The sequence below is a fragment of the Oryza sativa genome, chromosome 10 (genome assembly GCF_034140825.1).
Source record: "Oryza sativa Japonica Group chromosome 10, ASM3414082v1".
In the NCBI taxonomy this organism is placed as follows: domain Eukaryota; kingdom Viridiplantae; phylum Streptophyta; class Magnoliopsida; order Poales; family Poaceae; genus Oryza; species Oryza sativa.
In genome coordinates this window covers 13,483,240-13,495,393 of record NC_089044.1, presented here as the reverse complement: position 1 = coordinate 13,495,393, position 12,154 = coordinate 13,483,240, and the positions used below count along the sequence as shown (strand labels likewise).

Below are 12,154 nucleotides of genomic sequence, written 5' to 3'. Positions count from 1 at the left end.
GGAAAGCAGCAGCAACTGCAAAACAATGGCGCCTAAATACACTATTGTCGGTGCATATTTTATTCCTTACAAGTAAAATCATAGGCAATACCACAGTATGCTATGCTTCATAAGTCAAATTTCGTATAGATGAAACGGCATCCGCGGAGTAGATCGGCGATGTGGGCAGCGGTGACGTGATCACGGAAGCAGCTACAGGTTCTATTATACATGCAGTTTCAGAGTGTATGTCAAGTCAAACACTGACTAAATAAATATTATTAATATATAATATATGCCATCAGTCCACATTAACTATATAGATGCCCTTATTTGACCAAAAAATTGATCATGCATTCAAAAGGCATAAATGGGTTCGATCTATAAAATCAACAGCTACATATGCAGATGAAAGGCTCCAGGTTGCTTTCACCGCACAAAGTTCACATCACATACTTGCCATCTGTTAGCTTCAGGGCTTGTTTGGAACATAAGACTTTACAAAAATTTGTTCAAATATAGTAAACTTCCTCCTCTCCAAAGAAGTCCTATATGGCGATTGAAATGGAATTGTAAGTTAATTTTATACAATTACCTACTGTTAACAATGAATGTTCATCAGGAAGGAAATTTGTGCTAGATGCATCCCTTCACCATTTCTTGCACACGCCTACAATGCTTCCACTGCGTCTATAGTCCATATTGCTTTGTCAACCTGACAATAATAGATCAAGAGCATAATAATGTTTTGCTGCTAATCCAGGCACAGCACCCCATTGCCAAAGATGCAATCCGTTATCTGTACAGCTATCTAAGAAAGTACATACATATTTAAGCAAGCATATTTAAGCAAGCCATGGAATGCTTCAGATAAATTTCAAGTAAATTGCATGATCCACTATTATTAAATGTGGACCTCATTTAGTCACTGTTGTTTCAAATTAACCTAATATACTTCAGTTATAACTTGGAAAAATAAAACATTTGTGCAATTATCCTATCCTAATCGGGCTAGTGACACAATATATTTGCAACAGTGATTCCAATAGCAAGTTTTATGTACAGGGGTTTCAGATGTAAACATCTTACAAAATATAATTTTCGATGTAGCCAGTTGCACAAATACTGCTAGGAATCAATGGCATTCAAGTGAATCACATATTGTAGGGAACAAAGGTGCAAAGCAATCGCAGAATTTCAGTTTAATAATACTCAACATAAGATATTATCATCCAAAGATCAGATCTTATAGGTGATTTATTTCACCGTCTTCAGAAAACACCTAATGCATACAAAGCCATACGTGAACTAAACTATATGAAGAAGCACTCAGCAGTAAGAATGGAATTTAAGCAAGCATATTGTGGACGGTTAATTAGTCACATAATATACCTCTTCTAATCTGTGAGGACCTCTCTAAACACAATATTTTTTGTGTATGTTGCAGACTGTTTAGACAAATCCTTTCCTTTCTTCTCATTGTCCTTCACGCCAGTACGCTTAGACTTTTTATTTTGTTTCTTGTCTTCTACCGGCATCGATAGTATTTTTATGTTTGTTCTAGAGGTTGCTCTAGACAGCGCGACGTATAGTTGACCATGAGAGAAGACAGGCTCTGGTAAGTAGATGCCTGCATTTGGAATGGTTTGACCCTGTGCCTTATTGATGGTCAATGCAAAGCTCAATCTAACCGGAAATTGCTTCCTCTTGAAGCGAAACGGGAACATCTCATCATCAGAAGGACATAGAGGTATCCGAGGAAGGAAAACTCTCTTTCCAGCATGCTGCCCTACAACAATCTCCGCGTCAATAGCATTTTTTCCAAACTGACGAACCACCAGCCTTGTCCCATTGCAAAGCCCGTTGGCTGGGTCAATGTTCCTCAAAAGCATGATGGGGCAGTTTATCTTCAGCTTAAGCACATGCGGAGGTAGGCCATTTGGAGTTAGAGAGTTCAAGAATTCCGGCGGGTAATAGTTATGAGGGTCATCATCTGCTCGGTCAAAACTATGATATGTCATCACATCCCCTCTAAACCGCTCAATCATCTTCATGTTTATTCGATCGACGAACTCATTCCGAGTGGACAATATGGCCCTACATGTGATGTAGTTTGGGTCCGTCAGGTTATCGTTTAGGTTGGGGAACACGGTATCGATGAGCCTTTCGAGGTCCGTTTCATTCCCTTTGCACGACACGCAAATATCCGAAGGAAGGCCTATGAGTCCTTCCTTGTTCACCTCCTCGGTTCCATTCCCAACTCGAAGGAGGTAGTCCGCAAACCACGTGTCGCTCTGCGCCCTCATATTGCGAACAAGCTTTAATTGAACCATACAATCCCAAAGATAGGACCTGCGTAGAGTGGCATCTGTTATCTGAGACCTAGTGCCCTTCCTGATGACTGGGAGCACCTGCCTAAAATCCCCTCCAAACACAATCGTCTTCCCTCCAAACGGAGAACGCGGACAACCCATTATATCTCTCATGCTCATATCGAGGGCCTCAACCGCCTGCCTCTTTGTCATGGAGGCCTCATCCCATATTATAAGTGACGCCATCTGGAGAAGCTTCGCCGTCCCACTTTGTTTGGTGAAGCTGCAATAAGACCCTTCGTCAATGTTGAGGGGGATCTTGAACCGCGAATGTGCGGTCCGGCCTCCAGGCATTATAGAAGCTGCAACACCCGACGTCGCGGTTGCCACCGCTATATCTCCTTTGCCGCGAACCGTAGCTAGCAGCGCCCTATACAGGAAAGTCTTTCCCGTGCCTCCTGGGCCATCTACGAAGAAAACACCCCCCTGAGCACTGCCAACTGCATTCATGATTTTGTTGAATGCGGACCTTTGCTCATCATTCAGCTGGTCTGAGAGGTTCATATCGTCCGTCTCCACACCAATGGATGACTCCTCAATAATCTCTCTGGGATCTCCTCTGGTACTATCATGTGATTCGTCAATTTCAGGGAGCGGAAACGATGTGATTTCCTTTCCCATTGATTGTAGCATGCCTCAGATATCTATCAGCACCATCTGTTGGACAACATGAGGGCATGTGTTGTTACGCCTGTAGTCATCAGACATGGCATCTAGATGTTTGTCCCAAAGACCACGGACATCGCTAGGTTCGCAATACACCAATATGGTAGCGAATAACCTGCATAGCGACGCTGGCATCTGGAAGACCGCAGCCTCCATAAGGCACTCGTCGAGGGTGTTGTCTGCCTCTATAAGACCCCTTCTTTCAGCTGCAGCACGGAACGAAGGCATGACCACGCCATCAACAGTGCGTAGGTCTTCGAATGAGGTGGAGCCCGCCACATGGTTTAGCAGCACCCGAAGATAGTAACGCTCCCCCTCTGCCAGGTGGGCACACACAATCCTCCCGACCTATACACCTCTCTCTCTTTTTTTTCCAGTACTTACCTGCTGTCTGCCAAGTAAACCACATTGGGAAATCCCTATAAAGGATATCTCGAGCCCAGACATGCTGCCGGTTAGCCTCGAAATACGCTGTAAGCATCGACCTGCCTGCGTCTTCCTTATCAAGAACATCACGAAGATCCTTGTCTGCATCGAAAGCCAACATGTGCATGTTTGGCAGATGCAGTTGCAATTGCCTCACAGACGGCGAGATGTGGCATATGTCAAACCCATATATACGCCACAAGGCTTCTGGAGGGGTCACCCACCTCGCATCCCTGTAGCGCTGAATCTCATCGATTTCGCCGTTGCTATCTGCCTCGTTTATTGATATCGAGGCCCTGTCGTGTCCCTTGTATAGGTATTTAAATAGGTACTTCACTGCCTTGATACTCGAACAGACCTCGACATTCATGTGACAGTTGTACATCCGTAGAAGATATGGATTGTACGAGACAACCCACCTATTATCGAGAGGATGGCCTCTAACCACTCTACTCTTACCGTCATTACGTCTCCTATACAATGGGTATGAATCCTTGCCTTGTGAGGTTGTAGGGTTGAACTGTCGTGGGTAGTTGTTCCTACACTTTCCATCTCGCATGCATTGGCATTTACCGTTGAGTGGACCGCAAGGGCCATGCATCATATGCTTAACAACCATATCATAGAGCTCTCTATACTTCTTCTTGTCGGGAAGCTCAGCCGAGACGATGCAGTCATATTGGTCCGCAGATGTTAGCTTGTATCTACCACTCATGATCAACAAGAAGTGTGCGTGCGGCAGACCCCTCTTCTGGAACTCAACAACATAAACATGTGCAATGACCTTGCCAAGAATATGTTTCTCAAACAACTGCTTCTTTAGGTCCTCTAACTTGGCTCGAAAGACACGGACCACAAGATCAGGACGATCTTGTGGTGTCTGGCCAGGCTCAAGCTCTCGAGTAATCTCATCCCACTTTGGGTTGCTGGTCATTGTAAGGAATACATCTGGCTTCCCATACTTCTGTACTAAGGCCATGGCATCCATGTATCGGCGCTTCATATTTCGGCCACCACCTACGAACGACGCTGGCAACACAGTCCGTTTGCCGACCGCGCTTGCTCGACTCTCCCCAGCCTGGATGCTGTCCATTAAACCTTGATACAGGTCGGCCCTTATCTCCTTCTGGTTGTTCCTCACATAGTCCAGACGGGAGCTCTCAACCTTGATGTACATGTCAACAGCGAACTGCTGGAATAGGCGTCCGCCGTGAAGTATAGGATTGAAAATCCCACGGCGCATCTGGAATTTGTAGCAGTAGTAGTCCCTTACAGAGACCCGTATCCTGCTGTTACAATCTGCACGTGAGAAACATTTGGGTTAGTGCAGTCACGTAATGGGGCATTATCAATTGTCTTAGTAACATAGTACAAAGATAAACTTACCAGGATCATCGCCATGACGCTCGTTTGCAGCCTTCATGGTTATTTTGTCCTTTGGAAGACCTTGATGCCAACCACTCTCTCCTCTAGGGAAGAACAAAGGATACGAGAGTGGATCGTAACATCCGTAGAAAGGCTGGATGCATTTACGGGTACAGTCGTTACCGTATATTGTCACGCTAGGCTCAAATTTCCTTCTCTCGTTTCCTTCAACCCAGACAGCGGCGACCTCAGTTGTCACCGGCACATTGTAACGCCTTTGGTCCAACCTATGATCCAAATTTAGTGTCACGCGGTAGTTCGCGAGGTCATCAGCCTGCCCTAGACTTCTAAATGTCTCTGAGTACGGGTTGTTCCGAAGGACGTCTGAAACAGTCCTGATCACATCCTGGTCAAGGCTCGGAGAACGACGAAACCTGTGACTCAAGGTTGGATCGTCATCATAAAAATACAGCTCAAGATGCTCTGGACCAGACTCTCTAGGACCAAAAGAATGTATGTTATGATAGATCTAACCATGGGCCCGAAATGTGTACACGCCCGAGCTCATGTTTGCAAAGGCCTTGTCAAGGCTTACACCAAGGGTAGTGAATGAGAAGTGGCCGTTAAAATATCTAATGTTATCCCGGAAATGCTTGGCGTCTGGATCCGAGCTTGTCCAGAGCCTCATCAGTTCAGGGGGTGTTTCATTTTCTACAAGCTTGATCTTTCCATCCCGACAACAGAAGCCTGGCGGTTCGTACTGGAACCTCTTGGCGCCACAGTGTTTACAGTCAGGCTCAGCCTTCAGAACATTTGTGCTTTGTGGAATGTTGCTATACACACAGTCGAACGGATCAGGAACTGAAGAGGTCGGTGATTGCGTGTCGTCGTCATCAGATTGTACCATCTCGTCATCGTCATCATCGCCTAGGATTGTTTAGCGGAAAAGGAGTTTAGTTTTCAAAAATCTATACAAGTGAAAGAGAGATTTAAGTATGAGGACGATGGTACCTAGCCCAGCAAACATGTAGTATTCATCGTCCGTGTCATCATCCATGAAGGAATCCATATCATCTTTAGTGGAATGAAAAGTTAGTGTGCGGAAGGGTACAAAATTGCGAGTATGAATGAAAACATACATATATCATACCATCATCAAAAGTGCATGATCGTGCAAGATGATCTGCAGCATGCTCAGTTGGCCGGCTCGATGTAGCTGGCACATCATCGGTTGTTTCCAAGCAAGGCGTTGGATTTAATAACGACGGGCTGCTACCCTCAGGGCACTCCAACGCAATTGATTCAGCGCATGGTTTGTCACGCCGAGCAGCGTAGCGTGCATTACGTCGTGCGAGATGAGCAGTCCTTTCTCCAGGAGTGACATTTTGCCGTCTTGATCTACGACGGGCATTCATTTCATGAATGTCCACATCAGGTAAATTTTGCCTTGCAACCCTAAGGCGTGCATTCATCTCTTGTTTTTGTTCCGCTGTCATAGACTGACGTCGTGATCTCTGACGTTCTAGCATAACTTGCTTCTGTTCTGGTGTTTTAGCAGCATACTTGGCCCTATCCCCAGCACGACGTGACTGCAACTGGTCTTGTGAAAGGCTCCGGGATACAGGATTTCGTGAATTCTCTAATGATGTTCTACGACTTTGTGTATCCTGACCTGAATTCGTAGCTAGAAAATCAGTTTCATTATTGTTCTGTGTCTCTCCTTGAACTATGTAGCTCAAAGGTTCTTCGGATCCTTCATTAAGATCATAATATGCTATATTGTTTATCACTGTAAATGGGAGACGTCTAGGTGTGATCGTGGGTTGTTGAGATACACTTCCTGTTTGAACATAGTACATTGAACTATAAACAATTGCAATTGTGAAACCATTCATTGCAAGTGCACGTAAGGATATACATTACCTGTTCCCTTTGTTGTAGGGGTGTCCAATAATTCATCATTACTAACCCATTGTTCCCTTCCTGCGGGATCTCCAGCGGTGACAATAGAAATATCTCCAAGCGTAGGAGTAGGAGTAGAAAATTTTGACGTCGTAGCTTTAGGCACATTACCTGAAAGAGTTTAATTAATAAAATAATAATAATGAGCCAAGATATTCGTAAAGCTTTAATTTGGATATAGACATATATGCGTATATTTATATATAAACCTTGAGATTCATCCTTCCTCCGCCTCCTGGCATCGCGTGCCTTCCTGTTTCTATCTTCCTTTTGCTCTTTGGTCAATGATGCGTACCACTCTCTAGAACGCTTATTTTTTAGTTCAGACGCGCTGAGATTAGTGACATCTCCATGAGCATCTGCACAAAAAATCTGAGGTTCACACATACGCATATATAAATATAATAAATTGTCATTTTATACTTGAGTTATTTGAATGGACCTTCTGCCTGGAGAGGCATGGTATACTCGCTGGGTGTACTGTAGGACATATCAGAACTGTTAGTAAATGGTAGACGCACAGGCGTTACAATAGAACCCACATTTTCAGTGCCTGCATCATTAACATCCAACCGGCCCCCTACTGATTGATCTTCAGTGCTTGCAATTTTAATATCACCAAACGGAGCTGCTATTGAAATGCAAACATATTAAAAAATGTTTTTGGCACAAATTTACAAACATATTTTTAGCAGTGACCATATGACAACTCAACCTGAAACAGATGAGGCCGTAGTAGTAATTTTTTTTGATGTCGCAGCTTGAGACCCATTATCTGAAAGTTCAATTAATTTAATAATAAAGTTTTCTGTTTAGAGAGTTTAGATATGCTGCAGTAGAGATTTAAACCTTGTGATTCAAAGTTCCTCCGCTTCCTGATATCTCGTGCCTTCTTGTTTCTATCTTCCTTTTGCTCTTTGGTCAATGATGCATACCACTCCCTAGCACGCTTCCTTTTTAGTTTAGTCGCACTTAGTTTTGTAACATCTTGAAGAGTGCATGCACACAAAAACTGTGCTTAATACAAAAGCCTTAAAAAGAAACAAAACATATAATATAGTGCTACGCCCAACCTGTAGAGTCCAAGTTGTTGTGCTGGCAATTCTCACGATCTTTTGGCACATTAGTTCCATTTTTATTAGCAGCGGGATGGTTGTTCGTCAAATTGGCATCAATTACATTAGTTATATCAGCAAAAGGACCTGAGGGAGGAGTGATCCTCATATTAGCAAGCAATAATATATCAATTGAGCGATAAATATAACATTAGCTAGATGGATGAAAATGTCACCTGATCTTGTTGACGATGTTGGCACAGAACTCCCACCATTGTTATCCAAACAAACAATCTTAAATTGGAAATTGGAAGCAAATATGAGGATTATAATTCTTTCCCAGTGGTTTAAACAGGCAGAAGAAAAATACTTTATGCCATCACATGATAATTCCCAGTGGTTTAAACATGCATGCACATTAGTCTCCTGCCAAATCCTGCTGAACATAGTACACAAATTCATCTAATGGGATGCCATTTGACAGAAAATATCTCCCCAGCAATCAGCTCAGCAGAAAAATCTGAGTTTGATTTGCTAGTAAACTGCAGAACATTGAATGAAAATACACTATCGACTTACTTATAACAACTGTGCACTTAAATTACAATGTGCCAATCAGAAGAGTTGTTTGCTATCTCACACAAAATCACACCATTTCAATTCAGTTTTCAAAATTACTCTGAAATATGCAAATGGAAGAACCCTTTATCAATCTCTGAGCAGGAGTCAGGAGCAAACAAACGGACAGGGGCAGAACATCAAGACTGAAATCGAAACATGGTAAAAGCATGAAAGGCATACATAAACCATTTCTTTCTCCATTTTTTCTAATGTTTAGAGAAAGACAGACTCACCGTATCAATGCCAAAAAAAATTCAGCAGATGCCAAGTGCATGTCCCTGAACTCCTGCTTGATTCCTCCTGGATCTAGGTTTCCTGGGATTGAAAAGTGGCATTTACATCTCGTGATCAACAATATACAGAACCTAGTTGGGGGCTTTGAACTGGGGACGGGGGAGCAGTAGTCCCGGTGACCTAGGCTAGGGATGAGGCAGCAATGGTCAGTTGGGGATCGGGCAGCGGCGACGGTGACCTAGCAGCGGGGATTCGGCGGCTATGTTGTGAGTTGTGCAGGCTGCGATGGCTGGTTGGGGATTGGGCAGCGGCGACGGAGATGGTAACCTAGACCTAGCAACCAGGGATTCGCAGCAGCGTGGTGTGGCGTGCGGGCGGCAATGGCCGGTTTGCAGGTCGGGGATGGTGTGGCGTGCGGCTATTGCGGCAGCGGCGGCTGACAGAAGTGGTGGGACAGGAGGGGATACATACCTTCAGATGACGGCGATCGTGACCGGCGGAGGTGGCGGCAGTCGAGGGCGGCGTGGGTCGTCGCGACGGCGGCGAGGAAGCGGCTCCTCGGCGGTGTTGACGCGGCGTGACCTCCTGCTCCCGCGTTGGCGGTCGAGGGCGGCGCGGGACGCGGGACTCGGGGCGCGGCGACGGCAGCGAGGAGACGGCGCGGGTCGCAGCGTCGGCGGTCGAGGGCGGCGCGGGACGCGGGACGCGGGGCGCGGGGCACGGGGCTGCTGAGGAGGCGATGCGGCGGCGAGGCGAGGAGGCGACGCAGGGAGGAGGGCGAAGGTGGATGATCGATCCGATGCGAGGTGGAGGCGCGTTGGAGAGGGCGGCGGCGATCGCGGAGGAGGCCGGCGGGCGTGGCTGGTGAGGAGGCGATGCGGCGGCGGGGCGAGCTTCGCCCAGGGAGGAGGGCGAAGGACGCGGCGTGGGAGGAGGAGGAGTGGGCGTGGGGAGGAGGTCGATTCAAGAGAGGAGCGAGCGCGTGATGGGGAGGAGATTGACGCCGTTGGACATGGCAATCGGATGGTTGAGATTATGCGTGTCTATCAGATGCATCTGCTATGTCAGGAATCAAGACCACCACTACGAACTTTTTAAGTAGTAGAGATATGCATATGGAATATATATTTTATATATGTATTTTTTTACAAAAATCTTAGGTATTCATTGAATACCCATGAATTGAAGTGGGCCCGCCCCTTCGGCAGCATGCTGCAGGCCGGCAGGAAGATGGCGTACGACCTCGACGAGAACACGCTTACGTTCGACTTCGAGACACCGTCGTCCTCCTTGCGGTAGTCGTCGTCGCTGTCACCAACGGCGTCGCGGTCCTCGGCGGCGGCGCTGACGCCCTCCGTCTTCCTATCTGCGGCTTGGGTGGTGCTGCTGCTGCTCGCCGTCGTGATGTGAAGCGCGCTGCGGCGTTTGACGGGGAGGGGAATTTAATCCCTTCTGTCTTGTTCGGTTTGAAAAGGATTACAGAGAATTAGAGAAGATCGAGAAAAAATAATTCCACATAATAGATGTGAAATAAATCCCCTTCAGTCTCTCTCTCGGGGGATTAACCAAACAAGACCTATAGGAGATGTCTCCTCATGTATCTTTTTCTTTTAAATTCAGTACAAACAGACGTGGAAAGTTTTAAAAACAATTGACAGTACTCAGTCCACCAAAAATCAAGTTTAAATTCGACATACACACTGAGAAAAAAACAATTCAGATTTGAACAGTATTTTTACTATTTATACGCTGAATTTGTTTCGCTATATGTCGATGTGTGAGTTGACTTTTGATACAACTTATATAACATTTTTATGTGTGTGTTGATAAATTTTTTGGATTTTCTCATAACCGTCCGGATAGTTTTTAAATAAATGAGGGGATGTCCCCTCAAGTCTCTAGATATCAAAATAGTTTTCCCCGTGTGATGACAGAGCTATCCCGATCCCACCATTTTAAATTACATGTCATTTAAATTACTTTGAAGTTTGTCTTCCAAACCAAATAATTTAGCGGTAGCACTATTCCGTGTAGGATCGAATCACAATAACTAAGCCAACCAGAGGGGGTGAATGGTTGGTATATCCAAAAACCTAAACTTTTAGCGGAAATAAAAGTCACCGTCAAATTCGACGGATCGCGGTCTGACCGAAGTAATTGCACCGGTCTGACCGCCTGAATACCTCCAGTCTGACAGAGGTAGTAACTCCGGTCTCACCGCCTGGATCAGCTCCTGTCGTCTGCCGCCGCCGCCGGTCTGACCGCCCTTACGCCGCTGGTCTGACCGCCGGTGTGCCGCCGGTTAGACCGCCGAAAGCCGATGAAACACAAATTGAATAACTCTTAAAGTGGATGACGACTTTATTGATTCTCTCTGTGTTTACAAAGTGCACCAACATCACTCCAAACAAAAAACTCGAGTAAGCTCGAAACCCTAACTCAACTATCAACTCAATTGCTCTCGAAAGCGATACCGGGAAGCCTCACACTCCCTGTCTATTTATACATGAGGTAGGCAGCCTAAAGCTACGAACCAAACTCATACTAGAAGTCCTAATCCCCATAGGAAACCTTCTCGTACAAGAAACAAACTTTACATAACCAATCATACCAAATTTGGACTCCTTCCAAATTCGACTCTGCATCCCATACGCACACAATACCTCCATCGTATGCCATATGGAAACTTCACCAACCACGTGTATTGAACTCTAACCTTAGTATCCCGCATGATCTCTGACCACCATGAACGTCGTCTTATCCCCAAGCCAACTCCCGGTCCATCACCGCAAATACTCTCCCGGCATCTCGAGTCACCTACACATAGACCAAGCTATCCCCAACTTGACTCATTGTTAGCAAACAACAGTATTACATACGTATGGTATCCATCTAGAAGCCATAATCATGAAACAATCTAATATGACCATGGCTACTATAGATACAACCATTGCTCACATCATGGATGAACAAGATTATATCAAGATCAAGTCCTCCAAGTGCTGGAATTCGATTCGGCCACCTGCTACACTGTTGACTTCAAACGGCCGCCAAATTTGCATCCGAGCTCCGTTTTGGGCCCGTGAGTACTTGATGGAAAGGTTTCGGAGTCCTTCCAACGGATCCAGCCTCATCACCAAACTCCATCTCAGTTGGCCGCAATCAAAGAAACAAGGAGCTGCGTCACCTGTCATGGGCCTATGGGCATGTAACTTCGTCTGGGACCCCGGCCCAAGTGGGGCCCATGTGGGGTGCGCCCCAACCAGGTGGATCATGACCCTAGATTCCCTTTGGTCGTCCTCTCACAATTATAATTAACTAGGTACCCCTATAGAGTTTCTTGGGTTTTGTTTAGATGAAAGTTTAGCCATTGCTACTTCCTTGCAGCGCGTGTGTCGGCTAGACCGTCCGTCTGCTTGTATTCGAAACCCCAACTTATTGTGTGTATTCATTCTTATTTGCAATTCAGATTGA

At 45.6% G+C, this 12,154-nt stretch overlaps 2 protein-coding genes across 2 annotated transcripts; both read right to left on the bottom strand.

Annotated features, from left to right (window-relative positions):
- Positions 1-308: 308 nt before the first annotated feature.
- LOC9269049 (uncharacterized) lies at positions 309-5,336 on the bottom strand. The gene is made up of 3 exons (XM_015758934.3): positions 4,830-5,336; positions 1,372-4,742; positions 309-694 (listed from the first exon to the last, which is right to left on the bottom strand). Exons 1-2 carry the CDS (start codon positions 4,864-4,866, stop codon positions 3,256-3,258), a joined length of 1,524 nt encoding a protein of 507 aa, XP_015614420.1. The 5' UTR covers positions 4,867-5,336; the 3' UTR covers positions 309-694; positions 1,372-3,255.
- On the bottom strand, positions 5,307-9,688 carry LOC112936029 (uncharacterized). The gene is made up of 12 exons (XM_066304766.1): positions 9,152-9,688; positions 8,680-8,761; positions 8,062-8,261; positions 7,844-7,972; positions 7,620-7,757; positions 7,486-7,545; positions 7,213-7,398; positions 6,980-7,129; positions 6,732-6,881; positions 5,959-6,648; positions 5,820-5,882; positions 5,307-5,735 (listed from the first exon to the last, which is right to left on the bottom strand). Exons 2-12 carry the CDS (start codon positions 8,718-8,720, stop codon positions 5,338-5,340), a joined length of 2,205 nt encoding a protein of 734 aa, XP_066160863.1. The 5' UTR covers positions 8,721-8,761; positions 9,152-9,688; the 3' UTR covers positions 5,307-5,337.
- Positions 9,689-12,154: the final 2,466 nt, after the last annotated feature.

What these genes read in the sequence shown, in the direction of transcription:
- LOC9269049 (XM_015758934.3), bottom strand. Translation starts at nt 4,866, where the DNA reads ATGAAGGCTGCAAACGAGCGTCATGGCGATGATCCTG. An exon ending in GCGTCATGGCGATGATCCTG is followed by an intron (nt 4,743 to 4,829) that starts GTAAGTTTATCT and finishes TCTCACGTGCAG; the next exon opens with ATTGTAACAGCAGGATACGG.
- LOC112936029 (XM_066304766.1), bottom strand. Translation starts at nt 8,720, where the DNA reads ATGCACTTGGCATCTGCTGAATTTTTTTTGGCATTGATACG. An exon ending in ATCATGCACTTTTGATGATG is followed by an intron (nt 5,883 to 5,958) that starts GTATGATATATG and finishes ATTCCACTAAAG; the next exon opens with ATGATATGGATTCCTTCATG. An exon ending in CTACATGTTTGCTGGGCTAG is followed by an intron (nt 5,736 to 5,819) that starts GTACCATCGTCC and finishes AAACAATCCTAG; the next exon opens with GCGATGATGACGATGACGAG.